This window comes from Lagenorhynchus albirostris, chromosome 5 (assembly GCF_949774975.1).
Source record: "Lagenorhynchus albirostris chromosome 5, mLagAlb1.1, whole genome shotgun sequence".
NCBI classification, from domain to species: domain Eukaryota; kingdom Metazoa; phylum Chordata; class Mammalia; order Artiodactyla; family Delphinidae; genus Lagenorhynchus; species Lagenorhynchus albirostris.
In genome coordinates this window covers 50520884-50541633 of record NC_083099.1, presented here as the reverse complement: position 1 = coordinate 50541633, position 20750 = coordinate 50520884, and the positions used below count along the sequence as shown (strand labels likewise).

Below are 20750 nucleotides of genomic sequence, written 5' to 3'. Positions count from 1 at the left end.
TAGTTTCATTCTTTTGCATGTGGCTGTCCAGTTTTCCCACCACATTTATTGGTGAAACTTTCCTTTATCCATTGTATGTTCTTGGCTCCTTTGTCTTAATTAGTTGTCTGTATGTGTGGAGGGCTCTCCGTTCTGTTCCATTGATCTGTGTGTCTGTTTTTATGCCAATACTCTGCAGTTTTGATCACTATAGCTTTGTAGTATAATTTAAAATCAGGGAATATGATAACCCCAGCTTTGTTCTTTTTTCCTCAGGATTGCTTTTCAGGATCTTTTGTGGTTCCATACAAATTATAGAATTTTTTATTCTGTTTCTGTAAAAAATGTCACTGGGATTTTGACAAGGATTATATTGAATCTGTAGATTACTTTAGGTATATGGACATTTTAACAATGTTAATACCTCCAATCCATGAGCACAGAATCGTTTTCTATTTCTTTGTGTCTTCTTCAATTTCTTGAAACAATGTCTTATGGTTTTCAGTAACAGTTTTCACCTCCTTGGTTAAATTTATTCCTGGGTATTTTATTCTTTTTGTTGCAATTGTAAATTAGATTTTCTTAATTCTCTTTCTACTAGTTTGTTAGTATATCAAAACACAATAGATTTTTGTATATTTATTTTGCAACTTCACTGTATTCGTTTATTATTTCTAACAGTTCCTTTAGTAGTGTCTTTAGGATTTTCTATGTGTAAAATCAATAGAAAACCAATGTCATCTGCAAATAGTGACAGTTTTACTTCTTCCTTTCCAATTTGGATGCATTTTATTTCTTTTTCTTGCCTATCTGCTCTGGCTAGGACTTCCAATACTACGCTGACTAAGAGTGTAAGAGTGGTGAGTGGGCATCCTTGTCTTGTTCCTGATTTTAGAGGGCTAGCTTTCAGGTCTTGACCACTGAGTATATTAGCTGTGGGTTTGTCATAGATGGCCTTTGTTATGTTGAGGTACGTTCCTTCTATATCCATTTTATTGAGTTTTTTTTTTAAACACAAATGGATGTTGAATCTTGTCAAATATTTTCCTTTCATCTATTAAGATGATCATATGATTTTTATCCTTCAGTTTGTTGATATGGTGTATCACATTGATTCCAGATGTTGACCCTTCCTTGCATTCCTGGAATAAATCCCACTTGATCCTTTTAATGTGTTGTTGTTTTGGTTTGTTAATACTTTGTTGAGGATTCTTGCATCTATGTTCATCAGAGATATTGGCCTGTAGTTTTCTTTTTTTGTCTGGTTTTGGTATCAGGGTAATGTTGCCCTCGTCAAATGAATTAGGAAGTGTTCTAGCCTCTTCAGTTTTTTGGAAGAGCTTGAGAAGTTTAGGTATGACATCTTTGAATGCTTCATCAGTGAAGCCTCGTGGTCCTGAACTTTTGTTTGGGGAGATGTTTTTGATTACTGTTTCAATCTCCTTACTAGTGATTGGTCTACTCAGATTTTTTATTTCTTTGTGATTCAGTCTTGGAAGGGTGTATGCTTCTAAGAATTTATCTATTTCTTCTAGACTGTCCAATTTGTTGGCGTATAGCTGTTCATAGTAGTCTCATGATTCTTTGTATTTCTGTGGTATCTGTTGTAAGAGAAATGAACTTCTCTTTCATTTCTGGTCTTATTTATTTGAGCCTTCTCTCTTATTTTCTTCGTGAATCTAGCTAAAGGTTTGTCAATTTTATCTTTTCAAGAACATAGGCGCATGGACTTTTCTTTCTTTCTTTTTTTTTTTAAACGTTTTTATTGGAGTATAATTGCTTTACAATCGTGTGTTAGTTTCTGCTTTATAACGAAGTGCATCAGTTATACATATACATATATCCCCATATCTCCTCCCTCTTGCGTCTCCCTCCCACCCTCCCTATCCCACCCCTCTAGGTGGTCACAGAGCACCAAGCTAATCTCCCTGTGCTATGCGGCTGCTTCCCACTAGCTATCTATTTTACATTTGGTAGTATATGTAAGTCCATGCCACTCTCACTTCATCCCAGCTTACCCTTCCCCCTCCCTGTGTCCTCAAGTCCATTCTCTAGTAGGTCTGTGTCTTTGTTCCCGTCTTGCCCCTAGGTTCTTCATGACCCTTTTTTTTTTTTTCTTAAGATTCCATATGTATATGTTAGCATACGGTATTTGTTTTCCTCTTTCTGACTTACTTTTCACTGTAGGTGCATGGACTTTTCACCAAAGTACTTTAATGATCACCTTGAAACACCCTCATCTTACAGCTGTGGAAACTGAGGTCCAAGACCTTTGCAAGTGCACACCTCGTTAGTGATCTTGTCAGAGACTTGATCCCACATCTCCCACTCTCTGTTTAGAGTTCTTTCCAATATATTACCCTGCCTCTCTCTGATGCAATCCTATATAAATATCCAATTTACCAACAAAACAGCCTCTGAAGAGTATATTTGGAGAATTCCTCTATTAAAGAACATTTATAGTTCTCCACATGTGGGGTTATTATGGAAATCAGGTCACAAAGATGCAGACATTGCAATGTCTTTGGGACCCAGTGTCTCAGGGCATTGACAAAATTATTTGCTTCTTTGGAGAAATGCAAGCTTGAAGGTCTAAAAACAAAATAATCTCCTGTAAATTTCCTCCTTCTTTCAGAGTTAGTCACTGTAATAACCTGACACCAATCTGTCTGGAAACAGCTGCCAAGTTAAAAATTAATCTCCTGCCAAAATAAATGTCATTTATTTAAACTGCTAATGATAAGCACATTTAAATAATTTGATTTGCAAATCCCTTCAGAGGAGCCACTACAAAATATATGACCCAGACCAGATACGTGTATCGTAATTGGCTATAAGCAATTCTTCAAACAATAGTTATACCTAACAAGTGCTAACTAGTCTACATCTGGGCCACAGATATTTTAGACTGCTTTATAACATACCACGGAGAATCAGAGTGTTTCAAACTTTCAACCTTAGCTTAGCCTTTTAAGTATTTTGGCTGGCTGTAGTATATATGGAACTTTTGTTCTGTGGCATAAAATTGATCCCTGTGGGACTTCCCTGGCAGTCCAGTGGTTAAGACTCTGCACTTCAAATGCAGGGGGTGTGGATTCGATCCCTGGTTGGGGAACTAAGATCTCACATGCCACTCGGCACGGCCAAAAATATAAAATATATATATATATAAAAATAGATCCCTGTGATGTAGTTGTTTTCAGTAGAGTAACTAGAAGAGGACTTCCTCTGGTGAAGCCAAAGCTTGGAATTAAACTGGTATCTTAAACCTCTTTGTTCAGATTAGGACTAAGAAATACAGTTTGGGGTCAGTGAAAAAATTTTTGATCCTAACGCATAACCCTAGGTGTGGACAAAGCCTGATGTGTGAATAACCACAGGGGGCATCATGCTGCACAGGGTGATTTCAGAGGTGCTGGAAGCCCTTGTGATTATGAAAGTATCCTGAGACATTAATAAGTTGAAGATTAATTTCTGTGCCTTTTATTAAAAAATAAAGAATCCTGATGAGAGAACAGATTCAAGTCTATCAGCCATTTTCCACCTTAGTATGAATTAGTTTTTTAGGATTGTCATAAATGCAGGTTGTACAAGAGGAAGAAGAAGTCATGGCAAAAATATGAGTTCCACTGATCACTTGTCCTGGGAGCATGACAAAAGGGTAGATTAGGAAGACCAAGCAGAAAGGAAGATTTGGGGGTTCTTTGAAGATTCATTTTAACTACTTTGTAGTTTTACTGTGGATCAGAGAAGAAGCTATACTTTCATCTTTCTACTTCTTCTTTGGCATCAGATCCTATACTTTTTTCTGTTCACTATTCTTAGGAATGTAGCCTGTCACCAGGAGACAGCTTGACAATATACTGACTTTCAAAACCCTTTATTCATTCACTCAGCGTATATTTATTGAATACCCACTATGCAAAAGGAATTAGCCAAGCTCTATCTGTATGTGCAGTTTTCATCTAGAAAGTCCATTTGCGACCCCGTCAAAGTTAAGTGGTTTGCTACTGTGTGTTTGGTTGTCCATTTGAGCCAGAGTGTATCCCAGCCTCAGAAACTGATGTCAGCATTTTGGGCTCTCACGTGCTGTAGATACTTTCAGCCTAGAGGGCACGTTTAGAATAAAAGATGACTTGAAGGCCACTGGGCTTTGTTAGGTTTTCTATCACAAAAGCCCTTTCTTTAAAATAAAGACAAAATGCAAAAGAGTATAGTTTGGTTTTATTACAAATATTTGATTATTTCTTAATTATTTATTATTTTATTTGTCTACAATGTCTTTAGAAACTGCTATAATTTTTTTTAAAAAACTGGAGAAATTCAATAAAATAAGAGCCTCTGTGGAAAGTAGTCTGAAGAGCTCATGCTTTTTTTTGCAATCTGGTTTTGTCTGATAATCTACTGGGCACAGTAAGTAACTGACTGAAAATAACCCCTATCCTAAGGAGGAGTGCCAGAATCTCATTTGCCTGGTGTGTTCACTTTCCCGTAGAGGCCCTTCCTTTCTTGTTTTCAGAAAACCTGTCAAAACACTTCAAGCAAAAGGAAAGGTTTCATTCTCCTGATAAGTACGTGGGGCAATAATGAAAGCTTTCTCATTTAATAATAAGCATTCAAAAGACTTGAAATTAATAAAACTGTTCAAAATTCCTAGGCTGTTAAAATTGTTTTTTTTTAAACTTGAATTTCATTTCAGTTGGATGGGATTTGCCAAGTATTTTATAGTCCTATGTATTTATTGCTTTAACAGAACCACTCACTAAAGAAAGTCCTCCGTGGCCGAAAGCCCATTCCTAGGGAATTGGCTGAATAAAGACTGGCACATCTGTCCACTGGAATATTACGCAGCCATTTGAACAATGACGTAGTGTATATGTTGAAGTTGGGCAGATCCCAAGATACAGTGTTAGGTGCACAAAGCAACTTACAATATAGTACACATAATAGACTCTTTTTTTTTTTTTTTTTTTTTTTTTTTTTTGGTACGCGGGCCTCTCACTGTTGTGGCCCCTCCCGCTGCGGAGCGCAGGCTCCGGATGCGCAGGCTCAGCGGCCATGGCTCACGGGCCCAGCCGCTCCGCGGCATGCGGGATCCTCCCGGACCGGGGCACGAACCCGCGTCCCCTGCAATGGCAAGCGGACTCTCAACCACTGCGCCACCAGGGAAGCCCCATAATAGACTCTTATTCTCCCCTACCCCATGGATAAATGGCATGTGGGTGGAGAACTTAAACGTTTTACTTTCTGTTCTGTTCTAATTTTTTACACCATAAATGGTCATGCTTTCATAGTGGTTTAGTCAAGTAAAGGAAGTACAGTGACATGGCATATCCCCTCAACCCCACCACCCATCCTCTGGCCTGATCTGTGCTAATATCATTTGTTATTCACCTAAACTCTGTTTATGAGACTGTGCACACAGGTGCCATGGACCATTGAAAGTCATAGGTGTCTCCTGCAGGGTTTGGGTCAGTATTGTGCTCTGGCTGTAGAGCAAATACTCATTCTCCAGTGTTATGGGTAATCGGCTTTATTCATGCAGAATGAAAAGAGCCCCTGTAGGTAAGAGGCTCGACTGGACATAAAGTGAGCAACCTGACTAGTCGGGGGCATCACCAAGATGTATGTGGGGTGTCACGTAAGAGCATGATACTCACATCGCAGAATGAGGTCTGCCTCTCAAATGAGACCTGGCCTCTGTCTACTGAAATTTCAACAAAGGTCTCATGCCCACGCGGTAAGAAAGAAGGATGATACACACACCGTTATTATTACGAGCGGAAACAAACTTCTATTAAACAGATTTCTCATGCTCCATGTTCACACCCACCTACACAGCATTCTTTAGTCAGACATATCACCACCTCTTCTGGGCTCCAGGCTGATCCCCACGTGAAGAGAATAAGCTATTCTTCCAGTATTTTCCCTCTGGTCAGATAACAAATGTAGTTGAACAAGGGACTCTGTGGGAAATGGGATTATGAATAACTACTTGTGCTTGATTATCCTCAGTCACCCTGAACTCACCACCCTGGTTCTGTTTATATATAATGTAGTATATAAGTATACGGCCTAGGGAATAAGTCCGCGTTTTGAAGTTGGACAGGACTGGTTTAAAATGTGACTTCATCTCCTTGCACTCTATTCCTTCAGGGAAGTTATTTAACCCTTCTGAGTCTCTGTGGGAATGACGATTGTATATTACAACATTATATTAGAATAAAGGGAGCTAACATATGTAAAGGAATTAATTCAATGCCTATTTGGTAAGTACTCAATATACGATAGTTAATATTTGTGTTTATGTGTCACGTGAAGGTACTGCCATTTGGAGCCATTTTGACCTAAAAAAAAACCCCAGCAATATCATAGGATTTGAACTGCCTGTTTGCATTATACACCTCTAATTGTCTGCTTACATTGAGCCAGAATCTGTTTCTCTGTAACTTCTATCTCTAGATTAAGGTGCTGCCCTTAGGGACCCATACAATAAATTCAATTTCCTTTTTCCAGCTGGAACATTTCCAAAAAGTGAATAAAGAATAAATTACATGACAAAAGACTAATTTCTGGTCTTGGTAAAATGGCTGATCTCTTGGTCTTGGTAAATTAAAACTTGGTAGAATCCACTGCACCGGTTATGCCTGGTATGAAGCTATTGTCTGTCAACTCTAGACCACCTTGCTACCCTCTGCTGTGGGATGATGGGGCCAGGATTCAGCTAACCCCATTTCTGCCTGTCCCTCTGGGTAGACTGCAAGGCTGGAGAAGGAAGGACACGCCCTTTCCTGTTTGCTTCCCCTGAACTTCCTGTTTGCTCCTGCATCCTCCCAGCAACTTCTTTGAGTACCAGGGCTCCTTGTCAGCTTACCTGACTCAAGTTTGCTGGTTGAACTGCCAGTCAGTGATAACTGGACCTCAGGATCTGTCTGTGCCACTATTTGTTAAATACCCACTATAGACACTGCGTTGTGTTATGAACTTTGCAGATATTATCATACTGAATTCTCGATCAACCCTGCAAGATAGGTGTTCTCTTTGGGCTACAGGTGAGGAGATGGGTTCAGAGGAGTCGAGGGGCTCGCCCCAGCTCTGCTGGCTGCGCAGCATGTGTTCTTTCTGCCTCTTGGCGCACACTGGGGCTCTGCTCTTGCCCTTGCCTCTCCTTCCTTGTATGGCTGAGCACAAGGAAGTGTTATTTTCTTCAAAAAGTGAAGTGTTCTTTTCTTCACTTGTTGAGCAGCCTAGCCCCAAGCGGAATGCTCTATCATTATGTTCAAGTTGCCTTCGTGCCATCTGGCCCCTCACCAGCCAGAAGTTGCGTGCTTGCCTCTGCCTTCTCGGAGGCACTAGAATTTGTCTCTGTTCTGTTTGTAATGCACACAGGACTGGGCTATTAATCATGCCACAGGCCAGGCTGCGCAGCACCTCTAGAATAATGAATTACCCAGCTCCTGCCAAAATGAGTCCCACCACGGCCACGAAGGAAACTTATCTCTCCCCGACTCTCTCCTCATCTTGTTCCTCCCACTTCCCTCTCTCATCTCCTGTGATCTGTCTTGACAGTTGTAATTGGAACATTTTCTCCCATATTTAAGTTCTGAAGTGTCTCTGGGACTTACTAATGTATCCAAAGGCTTAAACAAGGCCCGTCAAGGACGTTTATTGCTTTCTAGCATGGGCAGTTAAGCGTAGCTTACAAGCAGCTCTGGGTATATAGGGCCAGGAATATAAATGTTCCTTTTGGAAAACAAGAGAATCCCAGGGGGGAAAAATGATCTTAATGATGATATCAAATGAAGGCTTAAAGAAGAAGTAATTTTTGGCTTGGTCACGTGACAAAGGATGCACAGGAGTTGGGATGCTGTGACCTTTGGTTTGAAGGGGTTGTTTGGGAGGTTTGGGGAAAGCAGCCTAAGAGAGGATCTGAGATGCTGTGTACTGAATAAAGGAAACATCTCTCTTCACTAACCCTTCCCTCTTCCTGTGGGATAAATCCAGGACCACCTAACGACTGGGACCTCTCTTTTTCCTTACTGTTGAAATACGCTTTCTCAAATTATTGCTCTATACATATTACCACTAAGAAATGCTTTTAGCTGTACTTATGTTTCTTATGTCACCGGAATTCTGGAGGCAGGCAGTCCAGGGTTGGTGTGGTGGCTCGCTGATGTCTTCAAAACCCAGGCTCCTACCTTTCTGCCCTGTCATCATTAATTTGTTGACTTATTGCCTCATGGTTGCAAGACGGTTGCTGTAGCATGTTTTTATTCAAGGCACTAAGAAGTAGGGAAGAGGTGTCAAGACACCAGCTATATTTGTCACTTATTTCAGGAAAAGCAAAAGCTCTTACAGAAGCTCCTAGAAGCTCCTAGAAGATGTTTGCCTGAGTCTCATGAGGTCACATCCTTAGCTGCCATCCTTAGCTGCAGGGAAATCTGGATAAACAAGTTTAGCTTTCCTATACTCTGAAATGGAGGCAGCAAGGGCAATGAGGGCTGAAATGCCTGTTGGGTTAGCCAACAAACAGTACTGGCCACAACCAAGTAGAGGGAAATCGAAGAAGACTAAACTGGGCAGGCAAAGGCAGTCTCACCTCACAGTAGAGGAGAAGAAAATGATTAATATTCTTGAGCCCACTCTATGCCCGGTTTTGTGCTAGGCGGCATACCTCCATGCATACATGCCACAGTTGAAAGCTAAGCTCTGAGCAGTCTTCTGGATGCGGTTCAGTTGGGAACCTGGACTTGAACCCAGGTCTGTCTGACTTGAAAGCCTATTCATGCTCCCTCTAGGAAAAGCTGAACACTGGTTTGGGGTGTGCCTCATGGAATCTCAGCACCTTCATTTGAGTGGCCACACCTTCAGTTACCTGTAGACAAAGTAAGAATCTGAAGCAATTATTTTATGGGCCCCAAAAGGTTTTTTTAAGTGAATTCTCAGGTCCTTACAGTGTGATGATAGTTAAAAAAAAAACTAGCCTGGGAGGCAGGAGACCAAGCTCTGATTAAAACTTGGTGCTGACTTGCTCAGTGATCTTGGGTAAGTCATTTTTTTCTCATCTGGGAAATGGAAGGTTGGACTAGATGATCTACAAAAGGTCTATCAGCCTTAAGACACTTAGGTTTTGCTCCTTTCTCTCATGCATCTTTCATGTGTTCATTATTTCAACAAGTATTTATTAAGTGCCTACTCTGTGCCAGGCACTGTTCTGGTACTGTGGACCAGTCAACAAAGCAAAGATCCCTGCCTTTGTGGACTTCATGTTCTAGTGTGTGTGTGTGTTGGGGACAGGGACACAAACAATGAACAAAAAACGTAATAAATTAGTGACAAGTCAGTTACACAGTTTTCAGAAGATGACCCGTTCTCTGGGGAACAAAAGTGGGAAAGGGGAAGGGATCTGGCAGTGCTGGGAGAGAGGTTCGGTGGTCCTCACTGAGAACACAGCATTTGAGCAAAGACTTTATGGAGGGGAGGCAGTCAGCCAGCTCATAATTGGGCTTTGGTCCCGCAGGCAGAGCAAGTACCAGGAGTTTGCCCGAGTTTCCTGAGCATTTCCTTCCCCTGTCTGAGGACTGGCCTGGAGCCTTTCTCATCCCAGTTCCATCATTTCCTTTCAGCTGTGTTGGCTTTCAAACCAGCTCAAGCTTCCTAGACTTAAAGGCCATTTAAATTTGACTTTGCTGTGGCAAGTAGGTGCATAGAGCCTGGCCACCACCTTCATAATTTGTACCTCGGTTCACACTGCAGAAACACTCGGTTCCTCGAGATGTTGGGAAGGTGGTGGGAGAACTACGAAGGCCTGGAGTCTTATCAAAACAGCCCAACCCACCAGTTCCAGACTGTTCTTGCTGCATTTCTTGTTGAATGCTTCCTGCACACTAGTGACTCAGGGTTTTCATCATGTTCCCCAATGATTGTCTGTGTCAGTCAACCATAACGTTCCAGGTACTAGAGAGCTGTGTGGTCACCTTTACCGGTGACTGCTTCTGAGCCAGCCTGTGATGGGCGGCCTGGGCTTTCCCCATTAGCTGCAGAAGGAACCGCAGTGAGAAAGGCCAGCAGCCTGCGGGAAGACTCAGCCATTTGCTGGGCTGTGCTGACTCTGTGTGTGTGTGTGTGTGTGTGTGTGTGTGTGTGTGTGTGTGTGTGTGTGTGTGTGTGTGTGTTCAGTGACAACTTTGAATACATTTGAAATGGAAGAAAGAGAAAGGACAACAGTTGACTCCTTGAGTTGCGTTCTATGCAGAGAAGTTACTTAGAATCTGTGGACAGTGGTTTTGCACAGGTGCGTTGTTATCCCCATTTGGACTGAGAACCTCTATGAACTGTAATATTTATGTGGACAGGTTGATGGCTTGTGAATTAAAGAATCCCTCCTTGGTCCTAGTGTGGGGTTAGCGTGTGCCCCAGCCGCCTGCTCTAAGGTAGATCACACTTTAGGCAAGAGTCTAAACCCCATAGAAAGCCCCCTCTAGGTTGTATGGGCCACAGTCCAAATACTGAACAAGGCTGGGTATCACCCACTGGATATTGAGAAGTTTGGTCCTAGGGAATGGCTCAGGGTGGATTTCATAGTTCTCTTCCAGTTACATATCCTTTCTGTGTGGCCTTTACATTTGTTTGATGGGAATAGCAAGGGAACTTAACTTTGATCTCTGAAATCTGAGTGAGGTTGCCAGTGAGAGTTGGGAATTATGTACAAAATACAGGATACATTTAAAATGAAAGGAGGGTGAAAGTCTTCCTCAGGACTGTGGGCCATTGAACTGAATTTTACATGTGTTTTCTAATGGTTTTCCCATCTTTTGATTTGTTTCCCTCCTATGCACTATTTAGAAACTACTGAGCCGTGGACACAGAGTAGGGGAGAAGCATAGTGTTAGAGATGGAGATTGCACAGGTTGAGGTGGAGACATTAGCCTAGAAAATTCTGATAAGACCATAAAAGTCAGTCTGAGAATAAGAAAGACGATAAGGGTATAGGATTTCTATTTTACATATTTGTCTACTTACAAGATAAAAGATATTGTTCATTCATTCAACAAATATATCAAACACCTACTACTACTGTGGCCGGCTCTCTTCTAAGCACTGAGATACAGCAGTAAACACCACCATCCAAAAGCTTCCCTGTCTGCATCTTGCCTGGTTACATGATATGAAATTGCTGTTTCTGTAGGTTAAAAACAATTGATTATAAATACAATATGATCTAGCATTTACTCTATGATCCAGCCATTCCACTCCTAGGTTTTTACTCAAAAGAAGTAAGAGCATGCATCCAAACAGAGACTTGTACGTGAGTATTTGTAGCAGATTTATTTTTAATGGGCTTGACTGGAAGCAACCCAAATGTCCATCAAGTGAATGGATAAACAAATTGTGATGGAACACTTCTCGGCAGTGAGAAGGACTGGAGGACTGATACACGCGGCAATATGGATGGACCTTAAATACATTGTGCTAAGTGAAAGAAACCAGAGGATTTCATTTTATACAACACGTTAGAAGATGCAAACCAATCCGTAGTAACAGGAAGCAGATCATTGGTTGCCTTGGAACAGGAACTGGGGTTGGGGACAGGAAGGGCAGGAGGGAGAGACTGCAAAGGGGCAAGTGGGACCTTTTGGGGTGACAGATGTGTTTGCTGTCTTGACTGTGGTGATGGTTTCACAGGTGTATACACACATCAGACACTTTCAAATAGTACACTTTGAATATGCCCAGTTAATTACATGACGGTTATACCTCAATGAAGGTGTTAAAAACAGTGGAACAGCAGCAATTTCATATGTTTCAATCAATAGATAAATGTTAGTGCTAAATTCATGTTTGAAACCTTATATTCATTTTTCATACCTGGATTGAAAAAACTCACCATGTGTCAGGCACCGTGAAAGTTATTATCGATGGAAAGCGAATGAGGCTGTTCCTGCTTTTAAGCTTAGCGGGCAAAATCAGTTTGTAAAGAGACAGCTGGACAGCTTTCCCCCAGGCAGTTCTGAAGCAATTACCAGGTTTAACCAAGTTATCCTCTGTTGACTGCATTTACGCATGTGTCCGTGCCTTCCTTCTTTTTCAGAGTGACTTGTGGTCTTTGGGAATCACCGCCATCGAGATGGCAGAAGGTGCTCCCCGTAAGTACCTTCCTCTGGGTGAAATCTGTTACTGGTCTGCCCTGCAGGTACTGACGCTTCCTTGCCAGGAGCTGCAGTGGCTTTATTTCTGCTACACCAAGCCCTGCATGGACTCAAGCTGGCATATTGAGAAAGCAGAGTCATCTTAAATCAACCAGGAATCCATTCATTTCAGAGGGGTGTGAGGATCTTGTGTTTATGAGGGGGAACAAGAATGCAAAGGGAAGCAAACTTTGAGAGTCTAATCTGTTTCCAGATCTGGTGTGTGGTTTATTCTTGAGCTACTCTTCGCCTGTGGTAAAACTGCGACCAAGGCACAAAGGCTGTAAACGCCAACGTAACAAAAATTCACAGCCGATTTTCAGTGCATGGGTTATGTGAACACCTGCACTCCATTTCTCTCACTCCCATTAAAATACCGCTGTTTAGAGTTTTAGATTTCCCTGCTTATTGGAGGCAGAGTGGCCAGGGCTCTGCCTACCTGGAGAACCTCTCCAATTCCTGGAGATCTTGAGCACAGACCCCACAGAGAATCTCCCCAGCCCTGTGGTCACCACGAGCATGCATCTCAGAGACTCCACGCAGGAAGTGCAACTGACCAGGGGCAGCTGTTGCCATGACACCGAGGCTGCACCTCCCGAGGGCCACTCCGCACCAGTGACCGAGCGTGGCAGGGATATAAGGCAGACCCTTTCCTGGAAGACAGGGATTCCTTAGAAGGCAGCTTTCACTCCTTAGTTTCCCTCCTTGGTTTCCTTAGAGTGTGGGACAGCCTAGCACACTCCACCTACTTTTTCTCCCTCCCAGCACACTTCATAGCAATCTGACAACTCTCCCAGCCTTCCCTCACTCCTACTCTGTTCAGACAAGAATTGCCCCCAGTAATATCCTCTCATGTTTAATACCACCTTGGTGTCTGCTTTCCAGAGGACGCGGACCAAAGCAGGCCCCCTGTTTGTATGACGGGTCATTGTGCTCATAGGACCTTTTACCCTCAAGTTATTATAGTTTTCTTATTTCTCATTCCAGAGTTGGTAGAATTCATCTTGTAGCATGACTGGAGTGTTTATTGACAAAATCCCCTCATCCACAATGCTGATAGGCATTTATGAATCAGAAGAATAATACTGGCAGTCTTGAAACCATATCGTCATTCTTAATGAGTAGTAGAGAGGGCTAAAAATAAATTTCCACCCACCGAATTCTTTAGCTTTCGGGGAGAATATGTTCTTATTCTAGGCACAAAGGAAGAGATACTCCCAGATGAAAAGTAAACTAGTGAAATATTCTGATTAAGATAAGAATGTATGAGTGTTTTCACTAAATGTCATCTTCACAATTTGAGATATTTTTATCTCTTCTGCCAGACTTCCTTTGCTTTAATCCTCTGGTCTTCCTGGGGCCATTGAACAAAACAAAACCCCCAAAAAACCTATCATGAAAAGCCACTCAGAGTGTTTGGAAATACAGATAGAAAGGTGCCCTGGTCTAGTGCTTTATACTCCAAAAATCCATGAAGGTAACATTGCATTGCCAGCATCTAAGACATAGATAGCGGATTATCAAATATCTTTTATTTTATGATTTGGGATTTTACTAACTAAAAATAACTTACTATCTCCATTGTAGTTGTTATCTTGATGTTGTTTACTTGGAGTCTTAGATGGTTATTTATAGTAAAGCGAAGGTTGTTGAGCCTCTAACTTGTCCTTAAAAATGAAGTGAAAAGTAGACATGTTAACAATGTCTAATTGAAATGTGTTGGATTATATGAGACTCCTATAATCAGCTCATGTAGCTGCTCACCAAACGGAAGCTTTATGATCCTCTGACGCCACTCACTGGTCATGCCTGGACTCAGGGAGCCATTTAGCAGCACAGCTAGGACGGGCTTGGCCTGGGTTTGGTCCCCTAACCCGAGCTGGCCCTTGTTTTGGTCTCTTGCAGCTCTGTGTGACATGCACCCCATGAGAGCCCTCTTTCTCATCCCCCGGAACCCAGCGCCTCGGCTGAAGTCTAAGAAGTGGTGAGTTTGGTCTTCAGTGTTTTACAGGTCTAAGAGCAGAGTTTTCTGTGATTCTCTTTTGGATGAGCTCAAATCCTTAGGTCCTGCTGACAAGATTAGACTGATATGTACTAAGACTCGGTGAGTGATTATGATGTTATTCATCTTAAAGTACATATTGAGGACCTGCTATTTGCACAGTAAGACCTTATCTTCACACCTTCAAGGTAAGGAGGTATTAGCTAAAATGGGTAGCAGAACCCAAGTAATAACATGGAAGCGCTTTGATGTATTACTCCGAGTAATATCTTTCCTGGTAGCGCAGAACATCTCATCAGAAAGGGTGATAGTTTGGAGTCAGCCCATTAGGTTGGCTGACGTTCTTCTGTTCCTTAAGACATTAACTCCCTAAATGTGTCCACACGCTCGGTAGCATGCGAGATGATTTTACTGCTCTGTGCATGAGCATCTATAATTTTTATTTTTGCTATTGCTTTCTCTTTACGGCAGGTGATACTGGCTTCTTACTTGGGGCAGTGATATAACTTTCCATCTAATAAACTAATTCACATAAAAAGTGACTTAATTTAAAGAAAAATGCTAAGTGAATACTTGTATGGGTGGTGAAGTGTAGGGTAAAAATCGTGTTGGTAGCGTATGATTGACTAGAGTTTGGGAACAGAGTTCTACAGGTTAGGCCAAGAGCTGGACTTTTGACTTTTGTGCACTTACATCAGGGTCTTTGTATCTTGTCATTCTGTGACAAAAAATTCATTGCTCCTCCCCTTCCCCCTGTGGATATGGTATATCCTTGGTACATTCTCAGTTCTGATTCCCTTTGCCCTGGGCACAATTCCTGGACCATTTATGACCTCCTACCCTTTTCTAGAGACATATTCTAGGCAGCTTGAGCCTGAAGGGACAAGACTCTACTGCCCCTTTTCTTTTTTCTTTTTCTTTTTTTTTAAATAAATTTATTTATTTTTATTTTTGGCTGCGTTGGATCTTCGTTGCTGTGTGTGGGCTTCCTCTAGTTGTGGCGAGCGGGGCTACTCTTCGTTGCGGTGTGTGGGCTTCTCATTGTGGTGGCTTCTCTTGTTGTGGAGCACGGGCTCCAGGCATGCGGGCTTCAGTAGTTGTAGCATGCGGGCTCAGTAGTTGTGGTTCTCGGGCACTAGAGCACAGGCTCAGTAGTTGTGGCGCACGGGCTTAGTTGCTCCACGGCCTGTGGGATCCTCCCGGACCAGGGCTCGAACCCGTGTCCCCTGCATTGGCAGGTGGATTCCTAACCACTGCACCACCAGGGAAGCCCCTCTTCTGCCCCTTTTCATACCACTTCGTGATCAGGTCCTTGACCGAGGCCCTCATGTTTCTCACGCACCCACCCACAGTTTCACCCTTCACTATACGAGAGCAATCTTAATTAATACCATCATCCAGGAATGACATAGCGACCCTGGTTGAACAAGAGAAAGGCGTACTGCACAGAGAGAGGGAAAGGAAACAGCCAGAAGAGACGACAGCCTCGGAGTTGGTTGCCGAGGGCTGCACAGGAAGAGAGTGAGAGTTGCTATTGGTAACGAGGAGGCAGAGCATCCCTCCTCCCCTCTCCGGAGGGTCACTGTGGTGTGAGACAATCACTCTCTCCCCAGCAACAGCCTTCCATTGGGCACCACACAGCACGTGATCCGCAGGCGCCCAGAGGCACTGCTTCCTCCCTTCTCTCTGGAACAGGCTCCTGGGGAGGAGTTGGCTCGGTCCTGTTCCTTGGGAGTGTCAGTGGCACTGTGCAGCCCTCCACTAGCTTCCTGCTTGTGCTTCATGCCACGCCTCCCGGGAAGTGGGGTGGGAGGGCTGCTGAGTCCAGTGGGCTTCACCTGCCCTGTGCCCTCCCTTCCCCCTCTGCCCTCACTGCTGCTGGACAAAAGGACCGTCCACACGTCTGCTGTTTGTCTGGCACGGTGTGGCCACACACCTCATTCCAGAAGTATTTGTGTTGATCGCCAACTTTAAAAAATCTGGCGGTGGAGCAGTCCATGGAGATTTCTGACCTTTTTTGACAAAGGTGCAGCAACACTGTCCTGCCCAGTGGTTCCTGCTCCCTTTTAAGGTGAGAGCTTGTGCTTCTGCCCCAGTCACTGCCTCTCCCAACCCAGAAGCTGGTACCTGTTGGTCACCCCACTTGTCCTGTTTCCTTCTTACCCCTGGTCTGCACCGCCCTTTGTGTGACCCGTCTGGCCCCCAGAAGAGTGAGTGACTGGCCCCGGCACTACAGTTTCTGCATTCATTGACCTTGCTCCAAAAAGGGCAAACCCTGCACTGACCTTGTCTGAGAAGTACAGACCTGGGGAGAAATACAGGCTACCTTCTCTGCTGTAAACCTTTGGCAATGAGAGCTAATTGTGATAATGCTGTAGGGAGCTGGATCCGTCCAGGAACAGTGAGACCAGGAAGGAAGGAGACCGGGCCACCTTCATCTCGCCAGCCTAAGCCAGTTACAAGCAGGAGCCCCACACTGCTAGGCAGGGGATGGGAGAATGACTTGACTGTTGGAGAGCAAGTGGGAAAAACAAAAGCCCTGGGAAAATACCCTTTTCCTCTCAGAACCCAGCCTTTATAAAGATAGCTGTGCAGCCTCGGGCCACAGGACACTTGGTGTGGCTCGAATTTCTCTGCAATAGAATTCCAGTGTTTAAGTGAAAATACTTAGGCACCTCAGAGTACTTGTCTTGAACGACCAGGTCCAAAGTGATTTAAAATAGAATCGGGTTCGAGAGGAAGTGAAATATTTCTGTCTGTTTTCCTTTTCCTTCTTTCCCTCCTCCCCCATCAAAAGAAACCAAACTCTGAAACGTTCTTTTATATCCAGCTCTTCTCTACTTAAATGAGTTATCGGATGAAGTATACTGTTCCTAGTGTATATTCCAGCATATGACCAAAGGGGACGCCATTGTGGCAGAGACGGCAGTGAACTCTTCATTATAAGCATTCATTCAGCTGAGGGTCATTTCCAAGGAACTTGACTGAGTCTACAACATACAAGGCACATGTATGTTGTAGACTCAGCAACTTATATGTATGTATGTGTATTTAAGATATATATAAAAATTTAAACTATATATGTAAAGTATATATTTAATCTTTTTTATATATTTTTTATTGAATGAAGGAGACTTTAAATTCTGTAGTGCTTTACGATTTTCAAAAGTTTCACACACATGATTTTGTATAGTCCCATAATAACCCTTTTTTTCCTTAACCACAGCCCTGCCAGACAGATGCTCTGAGTCCTCATTTTATGGGTGAGAGTCTGAGGCTTGGGTAGGTTATCCTCCTTGCACTAGGCTGTACAGTCTTCGTTTGCCAAGTTTGTAACCCGTATTCTTTCTACTGTACCATTTGACCTCTTAAAGTTCAAGGTTAAAGTGGTAGAGAAGGAGCTGTACTCGTCCCTAAGTGTGAGCACTTGTTCCTTGAGCCTTAACATTAGGGAAACAAAGGCAGTCACACTGTTTTCCCCTTTGTTATGGGAGGAAAGGAGAGCATCCCTGCAGCAAGAGCCGGGCCCTTCCTTCCCCATCAGCGTAGTGAGAAGAGGCCTCAGGCTAAGGAAGTCCTGTGGTCAGGGCTCCAGTCAGTGTTCACGTGGCTCAGACCTTTGATTGGGCCTCCAGGAGGGTTACAACCTGAGTTGAATCAGAGGAGAAGAAGGATGCTCTCACCATCTGTCTCCACGTCAACAAATGACCCAGTGCGGTGGGATTCCCATGTTCCCCTCCTGTCTCTACTCCTGCTCTGTGTGTGGTTGGATTCAACCCACATAGGTAACCATCCCCTTCAAAAGATTTCCTCTCCCTTCTCTTCCCACCGTGCTCACCCCGGCTCCCCTGCCCTCACACATATACTCCATGCCGTAGCTTCCCTCCAGGGGTCTCTGGAGAAGGATGGAAATGACTCTGTTCCTGTGAAAGATGGTCAGTCTTGTCCTTTTCGCATGCCCTTTAAATGTGAAGGTTCCACACAGGCAGCACTCGATTGAACTCATCAGAAAAGTCCTAACTGCTTATCACTGGAAAGAGGTATAAGATTCCCGGTCCGAGCCACTCGTGCTCCAGATGGAGACTGGAGGCCTGGTGTGGTTAACTGGCTTATCCTGAGTCCCCGGTTCATGGCAGCCTGGAACCCCAGCCTTCTGCTTTTACTCCAGAGCTTACAACCATTTCTGTTATTTTATGCAACACCAGTTCTGATTCTTGCTGCGTTATCAAGCACTTTTGTTTTCGAAATGACAGTGGTCTTAGGTGGGGAGGGGACTGTAAATAAAATCATGATAATAGAAAGGAAATATCAGAAAATACTTCATATAGACTGAATTTACTACTACTAGTGTGACTTTGGACTTTATTGAAATCAAAACAAAAGTTATTACACAAACTTTTTTTAAATTAACCTTTTTTGGCAGTCTCCTTAGAGATAATAATGATCCTGGTGGCTTTTCCTTCTAATGCATCTAATCCTAGTGTATGTAAAATAATTCCCTTAAAGAACTCTATACTATTTGGTTCAACCCAAGTGGGGAAAATCACCTTCAAATTTCTGCTCGTAGCCCTCAAGGCAGATCCTCCTGTTCTTTAAGCCTGGTAGTGGTCAGAGATGCTGGGACATTGTCATCATAGTAATAGTAATAATAATAACAATCATAGCAAACACACATACAGCATTTATGATGTAACAGGCCCGGTTCTAACTCATTTAATCATCACGACAGTCTTTTGAGATAAGTACTAACAGTATCCCCATTTGCAGCCAGGGAAACTGAGGCACAGAAAAGTTAAGGGATCTGCCTAAAATCGCACAGTTAGTAAATGATGGAAACTGAAAGAGAGAAAGAGAGTAGTTCCGGGCAAGTGCAAATTTTAAAGATCAAATTGCACGTAGGGAGCCTGGAGATTACCAAAAACTTTGAGCCCAGCTCACTAAAACATTATAGTGATTAATGTCATCATCGTTCAGGCATTTTTAATTCCTCTAACACAGTTTAATACATAAACAGGAAAAATCTGGGAAGATAAAGTGTTCAGTGACACTGGTATTAGAAGAACTAGTATCTCAGACTGTAAGTACCAGTCCCTAACATTTATCTCTCGGTGCCAACCCTTGGGAAATTAGTATTACTGATCTTGAGCTTTTTTTTTTAAAGTGACAGAACTAAATTTCCAGCCGCCAAGACTGAAACAATAAAGTTATAGAAATGTACTTTAAACCCATTAGGCCTCTCGGCAAAGAGTCAGGTGATGCTTAATGTAGGTGAAGTATTTTTACTTTTAATTAAGCATGCAATTAAGCATATTGATTCTTTGGTCACACTAACTTAAATGGAGACAATGAATCTTTCTTTGAAGATTTGTTTTAAGTAGCATTATTTCCTCTTCACTGAGAACCACTTGCAGATGACATGGGATGGACTGCCAGCTTTGTAGTTCTACACGTCTTGGCCCATCCTTTGGGCCCCAGAATATTCTCTTGAATATTTCTTGAGGTTCCTTCTCACCAGGAGAGATATTGGAAAAAAGACTCTGCTATAGGGCTTCCTAGTGGCGCAGTGGTTGAGAGTCCGCCTGCCGATGCAGGGGACACGGGTTCGTGCCCCGGTCCGGGAGGATCCCACATGACGCGGAGCCTGCGCGTCCGGAGCCTGTGCTCCGCAACGGGAGAGGCCACAACAGGGAGAGGCCCAAGTACTGCAAAAAAACAAAACAAAACAAAGAAAACCTCTGCTATAGCTGTTCCCATTAAACTCCCTGAACACTCTCTCATCCCGGAGATGTCTCTGCCTTTTGTGAGGTGTCAGTATCGGGGAAGGGAATGTACAGTCTATTAAGTCTGGATCTCTTTTTAAATTGGTTATGATTTCTTTTATTTATCATCCGCTAATGACTAGTTGCCCTCTATAAAGAACAAACTTTTTCTTCCAAGTTGCAAGCAGAAAAAAAGAACTTCCATTTGCATTCCTCGTGAATATTTAATCGCTTTCTGTCTTCATTTGTTTTTGTTTTCACCTTTTTAATGCTGATTTTCTACCTCGAAGAGTACTGTGTGGAGTTTGTCTATTTCTTTTTATGCAGGTTAACCTTATTCTTTTCATTTTATTCCTTAGGACAGTCCATTATTTCATTATGGTTTTTTGTGTTTTTTTGTTTATTTTTTTCGGCAAAGTCCCTCCTTAGATGATATCACATTAGTGCTTCCACAGATTAATCCAATGGATAGAAAGAAAGTGTATGAAGTGATATCTTCTCTCTAAGCCTTCATCTCTGTCCCTCAGAAGCACGCATTTGAAGCCACGTTACAGCTCTCGTCCAGAATTCTCACCCGGTAACCATCCACGCATTCATCTGTTTGTCAGACACGTAGTGTGCTCGTGATAGGAAGGTGACTCAGGCAGCTCCCAACTCTGGGGAGAATTCCAGTGTCAGGGAGGCAGGGCTACAAGCTGAAGGACTTAGAGGGAGATGCTTAGAATGTCCATCCTACTGTTCCTATGTCTAGTCCTCAGTGTTTCCAGTCCTGATTCATCCTGAGCTGACCTTCAGGTGACCTTTACTTCTATGTAAAATAAT

At 42.9% G+C, this 20750-nt stretch overlaps 1 protein-coding gene across 1 annotated transcript in view; it reads left to right on the top strand.

The window, feature by feature from the left end:
- TNIK (TRAF2 and NCK interacting kinase) overlaps nt 1-20750 on the top strand; it is a 169070-nt gene that overhangs the window by 41763 nt on the left and 106557 nt on the right. The window contains exons 6-7 of the mRNA XM_060150000.1: nt 12071-12125; nt 14073-14151. Coding sequence (XP_060005983.1) covers nt 12071-12125; nt 14073-14151 — 134 coding nt within the window. The remainder of the gene's footprint in view (nt 1-12070; nt 12126-14072; nt 14152-20750) is intronic.